Raw genomic sequence first — 20208 nt, 5'->3', positions numbered from 1 at the left:
CAGGGCAGGACTGCATGCTGACAGCTATAAGTTCGTGCTTTTATTTGTGTTTGTGTGTGTGTGTTCGTATTCATAAGTTCTATTTATTCCTACCTTCGTTGTATTTGAACTATTTCGTGAACTGAATCGTAGAAGGAAAAGTGTAGCCTTGTTTTTCAGTTTTCCGGACGCAGTGAAAATGCATGAGAACTCGTAGGCGTCAAATTTGGTGCGTGACCGCTTGCGCTTTTTGGCTGAGCGTTCAGATGTCAAACGATGTCAAAACACGTTGTTTAAACCACAGAACAGCTACAGAAACGACGCAAAAAACAATGTCCAACCAAAGTGCACGCCGACTCACCAAGAAACAAAAAAGCAACAAAAAAGTTCGTGTGATAGCGCACAGATGGCGCTACCACACCGAGCCTAAGCAGTCAGTTTCGATTTTTTTCCCCCGCTTGGTTGGAATGTGGCGCCGTGCCTCGGCGAGTAGATGAAGCATTCAGTCTACTTCGAAGAGTCGTTGTGTGCGGCACGGTGGTTCCTGTTGAAAATGCCGGCGAACGTCGTATCTCGCTCCTGCTACGTGACCGAAACGGGCTGTCGACTTCCAAATGAAGGTACGGAACACATGCGACAGCCGTCGTACTTCTAGTTTTTACGTCTTTCAAACGGCGCTGCGTTAAACTCGTTTCCGTATTGCGCTTTTCTTGGCGGGGAGTGTGGGTTGCTTGTTTTGAACGGGTCGGCGGCAGCCTAGCGGATCATTTTTGGGCCGTGTTCCTCCCCTGTACATTTCTACCAAGTCCAGTTCGTAGCCGTCATCACGTGGTCGTTTCGTGCACGCTGCGTCAACTCCGAGAAGAAAGTGCTTCGAATTGGCGTTGATATATCGGATAGTGGTGACGGAGGTGCCTTTAACATTGTTGACGGCTAAACGTCAACCAAGTTTACCTTAAAAATGGCTTTGGCGAAGCGTGCATGTTGTGATATACGATACATTTAGTGCATTAAGACTAGTGTTGCATTTGAAATGATGTTCTTTTTTTTTCGCGAGATGCATTATCATCAAACACCAAACGAACTTTGGTTACCGTCACTGTTTTGAATGTTATTCAAACATAATGATGCAGTATTGCTTTATACTACTACTACTACTACTACTACCACTACTACTACTACTACTACTACTACTAATAATAATAATATTAATAATAATAATTATTTTAATTTCTTTATATTCCCACTAGCTCACATATACGAGTGGGATGTTTATCTCGAACAGATTTTTTCACTGGTCTAACGTGGGTAATATAATTGAGCGGCTCACGATGCCAGTGATAAAACGGATAAATGTAGCAAAAGCCGTGATTGACAGCTGTATCGAATATTATTTTCAAAAAGTATACTGCAGATTAGTGTGACCCCACACGTAAAATTTTCCCACAGAAGAAAATAAAAGTAACAAAAAATCGAATACTTCCCCATTGCTGTGCATGTTACAATAGAACTCCGTTTGACGCTTTCCGATTACCGGTCTCTCTCTCTCTCTCTCTCTCTCACACACACACACACACACACACACACACACATATATATATATATATATATATATATATATATATATATATATATATATATATATATATATATATATATATATATATATATATATAAGGGAACTTGACAGACCGGTATTTGCATGCTGCTAATACAGGCACTCTGTTTTTCTTTGTGCATCTTTTCACATTAGTGATCGCATGTAGTTACTGGGAGCGAAAGAAAGAAAAAAAAAAGCTGTCTATTCGTACTTTTATCGAAAATAGTGTGGCAGGTGTTTAAGGGGGTTGGCAGGATTTTATCTTGGCGGGGGGGGGGTGCACTGTGTTGCATTATGCCTTAGAGAGGCAAACGCTCGAGTAGCTTTTGGGTGGGTGGCAAGTGGTGGTGAGGCTTGAGGGGTATCGGGCAATTGCCCCTTTTTCACCCCCCCCCCCCGTCGAAGGCCACGCACGTGTTGACTAATGTTCATTTATAACATTTCTGTTGGCTATCAGCAACATATTTGGTAGCCAGCACTTTTCATATATGTATAGCACTTGTGCCTTCTTCTTGTTTCTCGGGCTGGTTTGCGAAAGTAAAATAGATATACTGTTGAGAAACGGCGGACCGATCCCGCCGAAGCCACCACTGTTGCGAAAGACGGCGACGCCAACACGGCCCCGGAGGCGCCACTGCTTTCAACTCCGCCGGGAAGGTCACCAGCCGTTTGGTAGCGTATGTTTATCAGCTCGCGACTGCTTCTGCGCAGAGCTGATAAGACGAGCGGACGAGACGACGGTGAGTTAAACAAGGTTTATGTACAGCATATTTACAGAGGCGTTACAATTTCGGCACTGGGGCCGACAGAGACTCGAAGAGCCGAGCTCTCTTCTCTAACACATAGTTCAGCCTTTCGCCTAAGACCGCTGACTCACACACATGTCGGCACTCCGACACGGGGACGCCTCTCACATAGGACCGCCGATCGCGACGCGCCGCAGGGCTTCTTTTATTTACACCGGGTCCAACCAAAATGTCCAATCAGAAGCGCCGCTGGCCGTCAGAGCAGATTCCGCCAATGGGGGCCGCCGCGCCATGCGTCAGACCACCTGACACGAGGACGCCGGCTCGCTGTCACGTGCGCAACTGACTCACTGCACGTGGGCCAGAGGAGCGCCGCGCGTGTTCACGCCGTCGAGGTGATCGCGCCAGGCAGACTGCGGGCTGGCCTTGACCCAGATTGCCTTTTTCAGAGGCACGGTCGTTTGACGAGGACTCGCTGGCATAACAGCACCCCCGCCGCCAGACAATGCACCGGAAAGACGAGCTGCTTCCACGGGGCTCGGATGTCAGGTGCGCTCGTTCGCCAGGTCCCTCCAGGTTCGCCTCCAGGGCCATGGGGAGACTACAGCTCCAGACTGTTCCGGGAACACATCCCATTTTGACGACGGATCCCAGCTCCACTGGCTTGTCGCCACAACTTGTTGACCAGCTTCACTCGTCTCTTCTGACCATCTTCGGTTTCAGCACTTGTCGATGGTTCTGCAACTTGCCAAGAACGGATCGACAACAGACAACACACGACACACGCAAGTGCCTTCGGTCACCCGACAGAACACCAGACAAAGTATAGTACAACATATACCTATCTACGTGTCTATCGGAATTTTGTTCCCTCTACATCAAGAGGCACATGTGGGACACAAGACTCTTAAAATGACAACTCAATTTTTTTTTGCACGTACAACAACGTAACGAATTAGAATACCACATAAAGTTGGCCCCTTGAGATCACTCTGAACGAGAGCGCTCAGCCCAGGTCGTGATGAGGTCAAAATTTTGCCCCGAATCGCCAGCCAGAAACCGAAAGGTTGAGAAGGTACTAACTAAACGCACTGCTCAATGCACCTGCATTAACGTTTACCTTTCTTTTTTTTTCTCTTTAGCGAACGTCGAAGTTGCGCTGTGGAGCAACATGCTCCACCTCAGTAACCGGCCACTTTTAGGCGACGATACCTATGCGGCACCAAGAGCGGCTCACACTTTCGACGTTGCACAGGGGAACAACGATACGGCTTGCTACTGATTGACTCCTCACCGCTTAGCTCGATATCGTGTTCGATCACCGTCGTGTCTCCGGGACGGTCCGACAACACATACCCAAACTCGGAAACAATCTTTCTCAGGTCCTCTTTCTCAGGTCCTCCTTCACTTAAGATAGGCTCTAGGTTTATCTGCTCCCGGATTACTTTCGATCCCCCTTCGATCACCTCACTAGAACTCAAATTTTCTGCTTCCTCTTCCTCTGAAGCCTTCAACAGCTGATTTACGACCGCTTGATGTTGAACATTGGGTTTTATCAAGTTGTAAATTTTGTTCTGCCGCCTTCCTACTTGCACCTCATAAGTTGTATCGCAAGGCTTCGATAATACTTTGGCGGGCCCTTCCCAATCAACCTCAAGCTTGTTCCTTTTTGGTGGCTGCAGCCGCATTACCTGATTATCAACTTCAAAAGCGCGCTTCTTCCCCGATTTCTCGTAGTGCTCCTTCGACAGCACTTTTGCCGCGTTTTTCTGGCTTTCCACTCGCGCTTCAATTTGGCTTTCCACTAGCGCTTCAATCGAGAGATCCTCACGCTGCCCTCGAATGAGCGTCTCTCGATCAACTCTCGGCAGCTCGCTCCAACTTTCCGCTACAGGCGAGAGCGTTGCAACCCTCTCGCTCTGACTCAATGGCGCCACGTCGTCTCCCCCAGTGCATACCGCGCCGGCCGCTCCCGCGACGGGCCGCTCGCGTGACTGCTCACATGACTCATGCGGAAAATTTCCTTTCTGGGGTTCCGTCGACCCGCCGACAAGGTCACTTGAGAGTTCACCGCATGGAACCAAGTCAAGCTTCCGCGAAAGCTTTCGCGCTTGCGATCGCGTGGGAGCCATGCACGCTAAGTTGGGGAAGAACGATTTGCCCTGCTCTTTGAGAAGCTGCTCCGAGTTGTTGGAGAAAAGATAAGAAAAACGACCATTCAGCGCGGCAGACACAGCCGCTTCGGTGCAAAGCTTACCGAACGGGCCTTCAATGACAACGGTGGCGATTGGTAAGCGAACACTCTGCTCCTCGGCGACTTGCCTGATCCACGCGCATTCTCCTGTGAAGTCATCCGGAGACACCAATGAAGGATGGACAACGTCCATGGTTGCCGCTGAGTCTCTAAGTGCTCGGCACGTTTTCTCATTGACCCTAATTTCTTGGAGATACGGCTCCAACAACCGCATGTTTTTTTCTGATTCTCGGATCGTTGCGAAGGCAAACTTTTCCTGACAGTTTCTCGCGATGTGCCCTTCCTTTTTACAGTTGTAGCAGATTAGCGGCTTCCGTTTGTTTTCCGGTTCTAATGCCTGTGTGGTAGAAACCTCACTCGATTTCTCCGCTTCTGTTTGCCCTTCCCCTACACTGTCCTTCGTAAGAGACGGGTCCTTCTTGAAATTACGGTGCGGAGCGGGTTTCCGTTGATCAGGTTTCCTTGAAAAGCCCTCTTTCCTTTCATCCTTTTCAACGCGCGCTGCCCTGCTATGCAACTTTCGGCGAGTATAATACTCCTCAGCTAACTCAGCTGCCTTGTTTAACTGTACGTCGCCAAGTCTGTCCTGCAGCCAAAGTTTGACATCCTCCTCGATGCAGCGGTAGAATTGCTCCAATGCAACGCATTCCACCACTTTATCGCGGTCGTCATAAACACCTTCGCCCTTAAGCCATTCAATCAAATCGGCTTTAAGACGAAACGCGAAGTCAACGTGTGACTCATTCCCCTTTTCAGCATACCGGAACCTTTGCCTGAAAGCCTCGGGTGACAACTTATAACGTCTCAAGAGCACTTCCTTAACCTCGTCATAGCTCTCAAACGCTTCCCTCGACAAGCAAGTTATCGCGTCGGACACTTCGCCGGGAAGAAGAGCTAGCAGGTTCCGCGCCCAAAGAGACCGCTCCAAAGCATTTCGCTCACAGACGTGTTCAAACTTGACGAGATACTTCGCCATGTCCTCGCCTACTACGAACGGTGGCAGTTGATCCCGAATTCTAATACTGCTGACCTGAATCGTCGGAGAAGCTGCGCTAGGCGCCTGCGAACACTGTAGGATTGCCAATTCTATTCGTTTCATCTCGAGGCGCTCCTGTCTCTCGGCCTCCTCGCGCTCGCGACGTTCGCGCCTTTCAGCTTCTTCACGTTCGCGAGCTTCTCGCCTTTCAGCCTCTTCACGTTCGCGAGCTTCGCGCCTTTCTTCACGTTCGCGAGCTTCGCGCCTTTCAGCCTCCTCACGTTCGCGAGCTTCTACTTCTCGCCTTTCAGCCTCCTCACGGCGTGCTTTAATATCCACCCAGGCCTCATCGACTTCCTCAGCCGACACTCCCTCATCCTTCATGATCGCGAGGATCGCTTGCTTTCGTTTCGCACGGCCCAAAGTAATGCCGAGTTCCTCACAAATTTCGATGAGTTCCTTCACTTTAAGGTTCTCCATCGTTCACACTAGCCTCTTGCTGTTTGCCCCTGTTAACAATTTACTTGCCGTACCCACTATAAGTCAACTAGCAAGACGCGCAAGCAATTTTTCACTCTCCCGTGTTTACCCCCTCCGCATTAACTTTGGTTTCAAAGCACTTCGACTTTGCTTGAAACGATCAAAGCTCACTCTAATGCTTCACACAGCCCTTCTCTAAACTACTACAACCTGAGCTAGAGTAGTCTGGTGAACTGAGGGGAAAACATCGGGCACTCACCGCATCGATGTCGCTGACGCCGGCCGATCCCGCAGCTGCCAACCACTGTTGAGAAACGGCGGACCGATCCCACCGCTGCCACCACTGTTGAGAAACGGCGGACCGATCCCGCCGAAGCCACCACTGTTGCGAAAGACGGCGACGCCAACACGGCCCCGGAGGCGCCACTGCTTTCAACTCCGCCGGGAAGGTCACCAGCCGTTTGGTAGCGTATGTTTATCAGCTCGCGACTGCTTCTGCGCAGAGCTGATAAGACGAGCGGACGAGACGACGGTGAGTTAAACAAGGTTTATGTACAGCATATTTACAGAGGCGTTACAATTTCGGCACTGGGGCCGACAGAGACTCGAAGAGCCGAGCTCTCTTCTCTAACACATAGTTCAGCCTTTCGCCTAAGACCGCTGACTCACACACATGTCGGCACTCCGACACGGGGACGCCTCTCACATAGGACCGCCGATCGCGACGCGCCGCAGGGCTTCTTTTATTTACACCGGGTCCAACCAAAATGTCCAATCAGAAGCGCCGCTGGCCGTCAGAGCAGATTCCGCCAATGGGGGCCGCCGCGCCATGCGTCAGACCACCTGACACGAGGACGCCGGCTCGCTGTCACGTGCGCAACTGACTCACTGCACGTGGGCCAGAGGAGCGCCGCGCGTGTTCACGCCGTCGAGGTGATCGCGCCAGGCAGACTGCGGGCTGGCCTTGACCCAGATTGCCTTTTTCAGAGGCACGGTCGTTTGACGAGGACTCGCTGGCATAACAGCTGCAATGCAATGCCGTGAAACGATTTCACCGTGAAGCCATTGATCACGACTGATAAGAAAGGAATCGTATATCGCTCGAAAAAAAAAAAAAAAAAACGGTGATCCCCTATAATCAATGCTGCGTGGCGATGTGAAAAAAAAAAAAAGGCTCTTTTACCGCCTTGGTTTTGCTCTGAAGTGGGCCCTGAACTACATTTTTTTTTTCAAGTAGTATTCTGGTTATATCCATGAAAGAAAGCACGCGAGTCTGGTTTCCTGGTTATATATATAGCCCTTTAACCGAGATTTGACTAATAATAATAATTTTGGGTTTCACGTCTCAAAACCATGATATGGTTATGAGAGACGCCGTAGTGGAAGGCTCCGGAAATTTTGACCGCCTGGCCTCTACCACTTCGCCTCCATCTAAATGCGACCGCCGCGGACGGCATCGAACCCGCGACCTTCGGTTCAGCAGCCGAGCATCTTAGCCACTGATCTACCGAGGTGAACGAGGCCTGACTGAGAGAGTATAGAGTGTGCGATATCTATTAATATGGCGAACTCTATAATGAATGTGGTTGAATGTAACTTTCGAATTTTGTTTGTGCGGCTGAAGTGGCACCCACGTTTTTTTTTTCTTTGGTCGTGCGAACGTGAAGCAGTCGTGATTCGTTCGGTTTTATCGAGAGTGTAACGAGAATATGAACACGCGTAAACGAGCTTACTCGTGCCTGCCGTTTCCCGCGAAAGGTCCCGCAGGCAGAACTCTCTTAGTTTGGTCGCTTTATGCTAGCTGCCTGTTTTTTAAATGTGTAACTTCAAGCGAGCCGAGGTGCCCCGCCGCGGTGGTCCAGTGGCTAAGGTACTCGGCTGCTGACCCGCAGGTCACGGGTTGGAATCCCGGCTGTGGCGGCTGCATTTCTGATGGAGGCGGAAATGTTGTAGGCTCGTGTACTCAGATTTGTGTGCACGTTAAAGAACCCCAGGTGGTCGAAATTTCCGGAGCCCTCCACTACGGCGTCTCTCTTAATCATATGGTGGCTTTGGGACGTTAAACCCTAGAAATCAATCAATCGAGCGAGCCGAGGTGCAGCAGCGTATACCAAATTTCTTTTTTTTTTGAGGGAGAGGGGGGGAGGAGTTCATCTATACTTTATGTACGTATATGTAGGTTTGTATGTGTAACGATAACTATATGTACTATATACAGATGCAAAATTGGAAAAAAAAGAGGGCTGGTAGGTCTACCCCCCCCACCCCCCCTCCTGGATGCGCCCGTGCACATGATATAGCGTGTCACCAACACCCTTCTGGGCATCTACGAAAGCACCCTTGGTGCCAATCAATGGCTATACACCAAAACGAATGTAAGCACCCTACTAAAAGGTTGCGGTGCACCAAAACACTTACATAAACCTGCAAGGTATGTAACAAAGGGTGTGACAACCCTTTTTACACCCTCTCAGGTGCTTCTTATGCGCGCATACATTTCGTGGTTTCGGCACTTAATGCCACGGATTGGAATTTTACTACTCCTCTAGGCTACTTACGAGAATGCTCAAGCTGTGCTGCAGTTTTCGATGGTGTGACATCGTGCGGTCGCACAGAGTTGTTGTCGCGCCGTATAGAGGTGCTTGGCTGTTTATTGTTTTATTCCTGCAGTGCACAGCCAGCTGCGCGACCTGGAAAACTTCTGCGTTTATTATTTCTGTGCAGGCACTTGGGCGAGAGCAGCCACGTTGCGCAAGGCGCAGCTCGCTCGACGTGTCGTTATCAACGAGCAAGGTGACTGCATAACGTGTCTCGCTTGTGCAGCGCCGCTTGTTGACTGCGTGCACCTGGCGCGCAAGGAAACGTACACCTCAGTGCTAAGCGTGCTTTGATTGTGACGGGTTGATTGATTGATTGATTGATTGATATGTGGGGTTTAACGTCCCAAAACCACCATATGATTATGAGAGACGTCGTAGTGGAGGGCTCCGGAAATTTAGACCACCTGGGGTTCTTTAACGCGGAACCAAATTTGAGCACACGGGCCTACAGCATTTTCGCCTCCATCGAAAATGCAGCCGCCGTAGCCGGGGTTCGATCGCGCCTACTGCGGGTCAGCAGCCGAGTACCTTATAGCTACTAGACCACAGCGGTGGGGCTATTGCGACGGGTGATTTATTTATTTGTAAAAATATTTAGTCACAAAAATTTTAGAATAACAGCAGGGGCGGCGCCATGACTTGTTTACTGGGGGGGAGGGTACCCACGACAAGTGAGTTCCTTCAGGGGGCTGGGAGTCCTGGAACTCGTGCGTGCGTTGTGCTCGTCTGTGGGGACTAACTGTTAGACCCGATGCCGTTAGTCCTTAGGGATTAATGGATGTCAGTCTCGTTAATGGTTGCCAGTCTCGTTGTCAAATCCTGTTCACTCCTTGTGGAGCTCCCCCGACGGAAGCGATAGATGACAGTCATTACAGACGCCAGCGCACGCAGCCTTCTGCCTGCTGTGTTCCCACGGCTGCACGTACAATAATATTGTTACGGATGTGATGGGTTTATTTACAAAGAAAAATGTCAGCGCTCTACCGTCACTGCCGAATCACCATCGCTCGAGCGCGTCCGATCTCTTCTTCTTCCTCGCTCTTTCAGTCCGCGTTACATTTCCCTCCGGGCCAGACGAAGCTCACCGAGCGAGAAGAAGCGATCGGTTGTTGTAGGGCTTCAATCGGGCAATGTGCACAATTTGCGTCTTGCGCGAACGCCGGTTCTGAGCTGTCACTCTCGCGACAGCGTAAGTGATGTCACTTAAGCACTGAGTAATCACAAACGGTCCTGAGTACTTAGAAAGAAACTTCTGGCAAAGTCCCTTTTTTCGAACAGGCGTCCACAGCCAGACCAAATCACCTGTAGCGAAAGTCACGGGCGGGTGTTTTGCGTCGTAACGGTCTTTCGCGCGAGCGTGGGCGGAAAGAGTTCGGAGCCGAGCAAGTCGACGAGCTTCTTCGGCGCGACACAAAGTCTGCGCGACACTGGCATTTTCGTTCGTCGAAAATGGAAGTATGGTGTCAAGGAAACTTTGCGGAGGAGGAGCATAGAGAAGAAAGAAAGGCGTATAACCTGTGACTTCGTGTTTCGCGGTATTAAAGGCGTATGTAACAAAAGGTAATACGGCATCCCAGTTCTTGTGATCCGCTGCGACGTACATTGAAAGCATGTTGATGATGGTACGATTGGTGCGCTCAGTGAGGCCGTTGGTCTGAGGGTGGTATGGCGTGGAATGGCGATACTGACACCCACAAAGCCGTAGCAACTCTTCGACAACGTCAGCGGTAAACTGACGGCCGCGATCACTTATCACCACACGAGGGGCCCCGTGACGAAGTATGATCGAGTGTAGAAGAAACCATGACACATCAGATGATGTGGCTGAAGCAACCGCCATCGTTTCAGTATACCGCGTCAGGTAATCTACGCACACAATAATCCAGCGGCGGCCGGTGGTAGACTTGGGGAAAGGGCCCAGTAAATCTATGCCGACTTTTTCGAATGGTGATGTCGGTGGCTTAACCGGCTGCAGTGGGCCGGCCGATGGTGTGGTAGGTTGTTTGTGGCGTTGGCAGTGTTGCGAAGCCACCTCCGAAATCCTACCGCTGACCTCCACTGTTGCGAAAGACGGACCGATCCCGCCGAAGCCACCACTGTTGCGAAAGACGGCGACGCCGACACGGCCCCGAAGGCGCCACTGCTTTCAACTCCGCCGGGAAGGTCACCAGCCGTTTGGTAGCGTATGTTTCTCAGCTCGCGACTGCTTCTGCGCAGAACTGATAAGACGAGCGGACGAGACGACGGTGAGTTAAACAAGGTTTATGTACAGCATATTTACAGAGGCGTTACAATTTCGGCACTGGGGCCGACAGAGACTCGAAGAGCCGAGCTCTCCTCTCTAACACATAGGTCAGCTTTTTTTCTAAGACCGCCGACTCACACACATGTCGGCTCTCCGACACGGGGCCTCCTCTCTCATAGGACCGCCGATCGCGACGCGCCGCAGGGCTTCTTTTATTTGCACCGGGTCCAACCAAAATGTCCAATCAGAAGCGCCGCTGGTCGTCAAGGCAGATTCCTCCAATGGGGTCGCCGCGCCATGCGTCAGACCACCAGACACGAGGACGCCGGCTCGCTGTCACGTGCGCAGCTGACTCAATGCACGTGGGCCAGAGATGCGCCGCGCGTGTTCACGCCGTCGAGTTGTTCGCGCCAGGCGGACTGCGGGCTGGCCTTGACCCAGATTGCCTTTTTCAGAGGCACGGACGTTTGACGAGGACTCGCTGGCATAACAGCACCCCCGCCGCCAGACAATGCACCGGAAAGACGAGCTGCTTCCACGGGGCTCGGATGTCAGGTGCGCTCGTTCGCCAGGTCCCTCCAGGTTCGCCTCCAGGGCCATGGGGAGAATACAGCTCCAGACTGTTCCAGGAACACATCCCATTTTTGACGACGGATCCCAGCTCCACTGGCTTGTCGCCACAACTTGTCGACCAGCTTCACTCGTCTCTTCTGACCATCTTCGGTTTCAGCACTTGTCGATGGTTCTGCAACTTGCCAAGAACGGATCGACAACAGACAACACACGACACAAGCAAGTGCCCTCGGTCACCCAACAGAACACCAGACAAAGTATAGTACAACATATACCTATCTACGTGTCTATCGGAATTTTGTTCCCTCTACATCAAGAGGCACATGTGGGACACAAGACTCTTAAAGTAAGAACTTGAATTTTTCACACTTACAACAACGCAACGAATTAGAATACCACATAAAGCTGGCCCCTTGAGATCACTCTGAACGAGAGCGCTCAGCCCAGGTCGTGATGAGGTCAAAATTTTGCCCCGAATCGCCAGCGAGAAACCGAAAGGTTGAGAAGGTACTAGCTAGAACGCACTGCTCAATGCACCTGCATTAGCGTTTAGCTTTCCTTTTTTTTTGATAGCGAACGTCAAAGTTGCGCTGTCGGAGTATCACGCTCCACCTCAGTAACCGGCCACTTTTAGGCGACGATACCTATGCGGCACCAAGAGCGGCTCACACTTTCGACGTTGCACAGGGGAACAACGATACGGCTTGCTACTGATTGACTCCTCACCGCTTAGCTCGATATCGTGTTCGATCACCGTCGTGTTTCCGGGGCGGTCCGAAAACACGTCTTCAAACTCGGAACCAATCTTTCTCAGGTCCTCTTTCTCAGGTCCTCCTTCACTTAAGCTAGGCTCTAGGTTTATCCGCTCCCGGATTACTTTCGATCCCCCTTCGATTACCTCACTAGAACTCAAATTTTCTGCTTCCTCTTCCACTGAAGCATTCAACAACAGATTTACGACCGCTTGATGTTGAACGTATGGTTTCATCAAGTTGTAAATTTTGTCCGGCCGCCTTCCTAATTTCACTTCATAATTTGAATCGCAAGGCTTCGATAATACTGTGGCGGGCCCTTCCCAATCAACCTCAAGCTTGTTCCTTTTGGACGGCTGCAGCAGCATTACCTGATTATCAACTTCAAAAGTGCGCTTCTTCCCCGATTTCTCGTAGCGCTCCTTCGACAGCACTTGTGCCGCGTTTTTCTGGCTTTCCACTAGCGCTTCAATTTGGCTTTCCACTAGCGCTTCAATCGAGAGATCCTCACGCTGCTCTCGAATGAGCGTCTCTCGATCAACTCTCGGCAGCTCGCTCAAACTCTCCGCTACAGGCGAGAGCGTTGCAACCCCCTCGCTCTGACTCAATGGCGCCATGTCGTCTCCCTTTACGGAAACCGCGCCGGTCGGTTCGGCGACGGGCCGCTCGCGTGACTGCTCACATGACTCATGCGGAAACTTTCCTTTCTGGGGTTCCGTCGACCCGCCGACAAGGTCACTTGAGAGTTCACCGCATGGAACCAGATCAAGCTGCCGCGATTGCTTCCGCGCTTGCGATCGCGTGAGAGCCATGCACGCTAAGTTGGGGAAGAACGATTTGCCCTGCTCTTTGAGAAGCTGCTCCGAGTTGTTGGAGAAAAGATAAGAAAAACGATCATTTAGCGCGGCAGACACAGCCGCTTCGGTGCGAAGCTCACCGAACGGGCCTTTAATGACAACCTTGGCGATTGGTAAGCGAACACTCTGCTCCTCGGCGACCTGCCTGATCCACGCGCATTCTCCTGTGAAGTCATCCGGAGACACCAATGAAGGATGGACAACGTCCATGGTTGCCGCTGAGTCTCTAAGTGCTCGGCACGTTTTCTCATTCACCCTAATTTCTTGGAGATACGGCTCCAACAACCGAATGTTTTTTTCTGATTCTCGGATCGTTGCGAAAGCAAACTTTTCCTGACAGTTTCTCGCGATGTGCCCTTCCTTTTTGCAGTTGTAGCAGATTAGCGGCTTCCGTTTGTTTTCCGGTTCTAATGCCTGTGTGGTAGAAACCTCACTCGATTTCTCCGCTTCTGTTTGCCCTTCCCCTACACTGTCCTTCGTAAGAGACGGGTCCTTTTTGTAATTACGGTGCGGAACGGGTTTCCGTTGATCAGGTTTCTTTGAAAAGCCCTCTTTTCTTTCATCCTTTTCAACGCGCACTGCCCTGCTATGCAACTTTCGGCGAGTATAATACTCCTCAGCTAACTCTGCTGCCTTGTTTAGCTGTACTTCACCAAGTCTGTCCTGCAGCCAAAGCCTGACATTATCCTCGATGCAGCGGTAGAATTGCTCCAATGCAACGCATTCCACCACTTTATCGCGGTCGTCATAAACACCTTCGCCCTTGAGCCATTCAATTAAATCGGCCTTAAGACGAAACGCGAAGTCAACATGTGACTCATTCCCCTTTTCAGCATACCGGAACCTTTGCCTGAAAGCCTCGGGTGACAACTTATAACGTCTCAAGAGCACTTCCTTAACCTCGTCATAGCTCTCAAACGCTTCCCTCGACAAGCAAGTTATCGCGTCGGACACTTCGCCGGGAAGAAGAGCTAGCAGGTTCCGCGCCCAAAGAGACTGCTCCAAAGCATTTCGCTCACAGACGTGTTCAAACTTGACGAGATACTTCGCCATGTCCTCGCCTACTACGAACGGTGGCAGTTGATCCCGAATTCTAATACCGCTGACCTGAATCGTCGGAGAAGCTGCGCTAGGCGCCTGCGAACACTGTAGGATTGCCAATTCTATTCGTTTCATCTCGAGGCGCTCCTGTCTCTCGGCCTCCTCGCGACGTTCGCGCCTTTCAGCTTCTTCACGTTCGCGAGCTTCGCGCCTTTCAGCTTCTTCGCGAGCTTCGCGCCTTTCAGCTTCTTCACGTTCGCGAGCTTCTCGCTTTTCAGCCTCCTCGCGGCGTGCTTTGATATCCACCCAGGCCTCATCGACTTCCTCAGCCGACACTCCCTCATCCTTCATGATCTCAAGGATCGCTTGCTTTCGTTTCGCACGGCCCAAAGTAATGCCGAGTTCCTCACAAATTTCGATGAGTTCCTTCACTTTAAGGTTCTCCATCGTTCACACTAGCCTCTTGCTGTTTGCCCCTGTTAAGAATCTACTTGCCGTACCCACTATAAGCCTACTAGCAAGACGCGCAAGCAATTTTGCACACTCCCGTGTTTACCCCCTCCGCATTAACTTTGGTTTCAAAGCGCTTCGACTTGGCTTGAAACGATCAAAGCTCCCTTCAATGCTTCACACAGCCCTTCTCTAAACTACTACAACCTGAGCTAGAGTAGTCTGGTGAACTGAGGGGAAAACATCAGGCACTCACCGCATCGATGTCGCTGACGCCGGTCGATCCCGCAGCTGCCAACCACTGTTGCGAAGCCACCTCCGAAATCCTACCGCTGACCTCCACTGTTGCGAAAGACGGACCGATCCCGCCGAAGCCACCACTGTTGCGAAAGACGGCGACGCCGACACGGCCCCGAAGGCGCCACTGCTTTCAACTCCGCCGGGAAGGTCACCAGCCGTTTGGTAGCGTATGTTTCTCAGCTCGCGACTGCTTCTGCGCAGAGCTGATAAGACGAGCGGACGAGACGACGGTGAGTTAAACAAGGTTTATGTACAGCATATTTACAGAGGCGTTACAATTTCGGCACTGGGGCCGACAGAGACTCGAAGAGCCGAGCTCTCCTCTCTAACACATAGGTCAGCTTTTTTTCTAAGACCGCCGACTCACACACATGTCGGCTCTCCGACACGGGGCCTCCTCTCTCATAGGACCGCCGATCGCGACGCGCCGCAGGGCTTCTTTTATTTGCACCGGGTCCAACCAAAATGTCCAATCAGAAGCGCCGCTGGTCGTCAAGGCAGATTCCTCCAATGGGGTCGCCGCGCCATGCGTCAGACCACCAGACACGAGGACGCCGGCTCGCTGTCACGTGCGCAGCTGACTCAATGCACGTGGGCCAGAGATGCGCCGCGCGTGTTCACGCCGTCGAGTTGTTCGCGCCAGGCGGACTGCGGGCTGGCCTTGACCCAGATTGCCTTTTTCAGAGGCACGGACGTTTGACGAGGACTCGCTGGCATAACAGCAGACATCACAACTTGCGACGTAGTGCTTGGTGGTCTTCCAGAGTCGAGGCCAGTAAAAACGTTGTCGGATACGGTGAAGCGTTCGGGCAAATCCAAGGTGCCCAGACGTGATGTCATCGTGCATGGCTTGGAATACCGCAAGACGCAGGCATTCTGGCACGACGAGTAGTAGTGTGGAACCATGGCTGGAGTAATTCTTGCGATATAGTAGGGCGTCATGAATCACGAATGGCGTGGCGCGTTTAGAGCTACGAGCCACATCAATCATTGGTTTCAGCGAAGGGTCACGCTGTTGTTCGTGACGAAAGACATCCAAATTTGGGAAGTTGGATGAGATTGCGGCCAGGTAGTTGTCAAAATCATCATCATCAGCATCCACAGTTGGAGATGGAAGACGAGATAAGCAGTCGGCATCTGCGTGACATCGACCGCTCTTGTAGGTCACAGAATAATTATATTCTTGAAGCCGTAAGGCCCAGCGAGCCAACCGACCAGCTGGGTCACGTAGTCCGACAAGCCAACAAAGCGAATGATGATCTGTGACGATCTTGAACTGCCGGCCGTACAAATAAGGTCTGAACTTTTGGACGGCGAAAACAACTGCAAGACATTCCAGTTCGGTGACCGTATAATTCCTCTCCGCCTTAGTCAAAGTACGACTTGCATACGCCACGACGTGCTGCCGGCTATCGTGATATTGAACTAGCACGGCACCAACTCCGATACCACTAGCATCTGTATGCAGTTCCGTGAGTGCCTCCGGGTCGAAATGGCGCAAGAGGGGCCCGGAAGTAAGCAAATACTTCAGCTGCTCGAAAGCAGCCTCACACTCAATGGTCCATCGAAATGGAGTGTTTTTGCGGAGCAACTCTGTCAGGGGATGAGCAAGCTGGGCAAAGTCTTTGATAAACCGACGAAAATAAGAACACAGGCCCACGAAGCTACGGAGATCCTTCAAAGACGTCGGTTGCTTGAAGTCTCGGACAGCACTGATTTTGTGCGGGTCTGGTCGTATACCGTCCTTGTCAACTAGATATCCAAGCACAAGGGCTTGACGCTCACCAAAATGACACTTCTTTGCGTTTAAAACGAGACCAGCTTGTTTGACGCAGTCTAGAACAACGCTAAGCCGATGGTTGTGTTCGTGGAATGTCTTGCCAAAAATAATTACATCATCGAGATAACACATACATATCTCCCATTTGAGACCGCGAAGGATGGAGTCCATGAATCGCTCGAAGGTAGCTGGGGCATTGCATAAGCCAAACGGCATAACGTTGAATTCAATTAATCCATCAGGCGTGACAAAAGCAGTCTTCTCTTTGTCAGACGGATGCATTGGTATTTGCCAGTATCCAGACCTTAGGTCGACAGACGAAAAGTATGCGGCCGAGTGCAGACAATCAACAGCATCGTCGATGCGTGGTAGCGGATACACGTCTTTCTTTGTGACGGCGTTGAGACGGCGGTAGTCTACACAGAATCGCCAAGAGTTGTCTTTCTTTTTTACCAATATAACAGGAGCTGCCCAGGGACTGCTTGACTTTTGAATAACGCCTTTCTGGAGCATGTCGTTGACCTGATCGGCGATCACTTGCCTCTCTGACGGGGATACGCGATAGGGTTTCTGGCGTATCGGTGTAGCATCTCCCGTGTTGATGCGGTGGTGCATACGGGATTCGGGCAACATGGAACAACGCTTGTTTTGAGCGAAATCAAAGACTCCTGCGTAGCGTGTAAGTACCTCCTCAAGGACATTCTGCTCGGAAGAAGGCAACGACTTGTTGATCATACGTTTAATCTCGGCTGAGTAGTTGGGCGCAGTCTGACTGATAGCTGGAGACTCTGAGACCATTCTCACGTCAATTGTGGCCTGCTCCTCGAACGTACCCAGTTTGAATCCGGCTGGTAGAACAACAGGCTCTGAGGCTGCGTTGAGTGCCCACAAGCAAGCATGTCCGTCGATGGCTGTAAGGACAGACCGTGGGACCAGCACATTCTTCTTAATGGCGTTTGCATGATCAGGCTCCACAAGTCCAGTGCAGGGTCCTGAGCGGACATGAGAAGAGCATACGGGTACAAACACTGCTGTCCGACCAGGGATCGTCACATCTTCAGACAACGAAAGAGCATCGATGGGCAGAGTCGAAAAATCGTCAACTATTGCAGCGGGCAACGTACTTTGTAGAAGAATCTCTCCAGTTCCACAGTCAAGCGTAGCGCCGCATTCATGAAGGAGGTCTATCCCTAAAATGATGTCATGAGTTGCGCGAGCCAGTACGGTGAATTCAACTCGGAAATTTTGTCCACCAATCGTGAGTACAACTGAACAAATACCAACAGGGCATAACGTTTCGCCTCCAACTCCACGAAAAGTTTCTTTACGATTCCACGCGAACATAACTTTGTGACCCAAGAAACGATGTTTGAAACGAAGGCTCATAACCGAAACAGCAGCACCAGTGTCTACAAGAGCAAGAGTATCTACACCGTCTATACACACACGCACTTTGTTCATCAACATCACAGCAGAAGGAGGAATTGGCGAAACTGACCGTCCCGCGACCGCACCTCCATCGGTCGCACCAGTTAGTTTCCCAGCTGATGCGGGGAAGGTGACCGACGACGCGGAGACGGCGACCGGCGGGACCGTGTCGGAGGCGGCGTCAGGCTTCTCTCGGAGGCAGGGGACTCGCTGCGAAATTCGTTAGGCCATTGCTGTTGGGGACGGTGGTCGGCCGAGTGAGAGGTCCAGGTTTCGTGCATACGAGGCGGGTGCGTCGAAAAACGTGGCGGCACAGGCGTTTCGTACATACGAGCCGGATACGTCGAAAAACGTGGCGGTGCAGGCGGCCGTCTGGGACAGAAGCGCGAAATATGCCCTGGGAGACCACATGTGTAGCAAACGGGGACTTATCGACTTACGTTAGCCGGAGCAGAGGTGGCAGAAGTACGCGGAGACGGGTCGTGCTCCGCAGAAACATTTTGTGATGAAGCATAGTAATCTTCTGGTAGAGGCCTGGTTGACGACGGTCGGGGGTCCGCAGCGGCACGTCGAGATGATGACATCCGGTGGTGGCCACGACCCGTCGGGGAAAACGGAAGCCGCGGGGTAAAATCTGCAGTTTCTGTGCGTGGTCGGTTTTCGACGTGACGCTCTCGCATCCAGTAGGGAGGTGGTTCGGGGCACGCGGCGAACGAGCATTGGTGGTGAACGTCACCTGCTTGAAGTCGTACGAGCTCTTCTCGAACTACCCGACGTACGAGGTAGGAAATGTCTTCGCAGGTGGCGACGTCCATACTTGCGACAGTGGGAACATTGTCCAAGCGCCCGAACTTGGGTAAAATTCTTCGGGTCTTCAACGCCTCGAATGCGCGACACTGCTGCCTGAAAATCGAAGGAGTGTTCAAGTTTTCTTTTGTTATCAAAAAATTGTACACGTCCTCGGCGATCCCTTTCAACAAATGACCGACTTTGTCTTCGTCAGACATATTTGCGTTGACAATTCCGCAAAGCTTCAACACTTCTTCAATGTAGGTTGTGCACGTCTCGCCGGGCAACTGAGCCCTACGTGACAGCGTTTGCTCAGCTTTCTTTTTCATGGAACTCGTGTCCCCAAAGCAGGCCTTCAGTTCCTTAACAAATATATCCCAAGTGGGGAGGACATGTTCATGGTTCTCAAACCAAAGCAAGGCTGTCCCGGCAAGGAAGAATACTACGTTCACGAGCTTCGCCGGTGCGCCCCATTCGTAGTAGCGGCTCACTCTCTCGAAGTGTTTTAGCCAAGCGTCCACGTCTTCGTCAGTTTTACCTGAGAAAATTCGTGGCTCAGGTGCCCAGTAGTCTGGTTGTCGAGGTCGACGGCCACCTTGTGGCGTGTCGGTGGCACTGGTGGATGCAGCAGCGTAGGACGTCGATGGGATTGCTGTGTCGTCGTTCATGCTGATGTTGTCCGGAGGTAGGCCAGCTAAGCGTCTGCTTCTTCGAAGAACTTCTGCTGCGGGGTCCAGGATGGCAAGTTACCCAGCACCGCTCCACCAAAGCTGTTACGGATGTGATGGGTTTATTTACAAAGAAAAATGTCAGCGCTCTACCGTCACTGCCGAATCACCATCGCTCGAGCGCGTCCGATCTCTTCTTCTTCCTCGCTCTTTCAGTCCGCGTTACAATATAGTAGAAATAGTTAGACACAGGTCACAGAAGATGAAGATGCACGCATATGACAAGTACGTGCACGTTATATAAAAACAAGCGTTAAAATATGACACACAAATAACTTTACCTTCGCATCTCGCACAGTCCTTCTGAAGCTGCTCTGACGAAAGAGATGTATGACAGGCATCGCAGGCGCCAGCACACACAGTCTTCAGCACGGTGTGTGCCCACGGCTGCACAATAAGTATGTAAAATAGTGAGTCACACGTGACAGAGGATGAATACAAATGCATATGAGAAATACGTGCAAGGTGAAATGAAAACATACGTGAGATATGACATGCTAATAATTTCACCGTGATGTCACACATCGTCAAAGACTCATTTCGATCCCGGCCCGTAGCGCAACATCTTAGGAGCGGTGGCCGCAGCCACAACTGCGCGAACCACCGTGCCGCTAACAAGTCGGCGAGTCC

The 20208-nt window shown here is 51.3% G+C and overlaps 1 protein-coding gene across 3 annotated transcripts in view; it reads left to right on the top strand.

Annotated features, from left to right (window-relative positions):
• The first annotated feature begins 467 nt into the window (after nt 1–467).
• The window catches only part of LOC119176632 (urease subunit alpha-like), a 138929-nt gene continuing 119188 nt past the window's right edge, over nt 468–20208 (top strand). Inside the window, exon 1 of one of the 3 annotated variants that reach the window (XM_075889239.1) lies at nt 468–599. In XM_075889239.1, the coding sequence (XP_075745354.1) occupies nt 594–599 (6 nt within the window). In that variant the 5' untranslated portion in view covers nt 468–593. The remainder of the gene's footprint in view (nt 600–20208) is intronic. The other 2 variants (XM_075889240.1, XM_075889241.1) reach the window with 2 other exon arrangements.

This window comes from Rhipicephalus microplus, chromosome 3, assembly GCF_043290135.1.
Source record: "Rhipicephalus microplus isolate Deutch F79 chromosome 3, USDA_Rmic, whole genome shotgun sequence".
NCBI lineage: Eukaryota > Metazoa > Arthropoda > Arachnida > Ixodida > Ixodidae > Rhipicephalus > Rhipicephalus microplus.
Note: the sequence above shows the minus strand (reverse complement) of the source record. Positions and strands in the feature narration are given on the sequence as shown.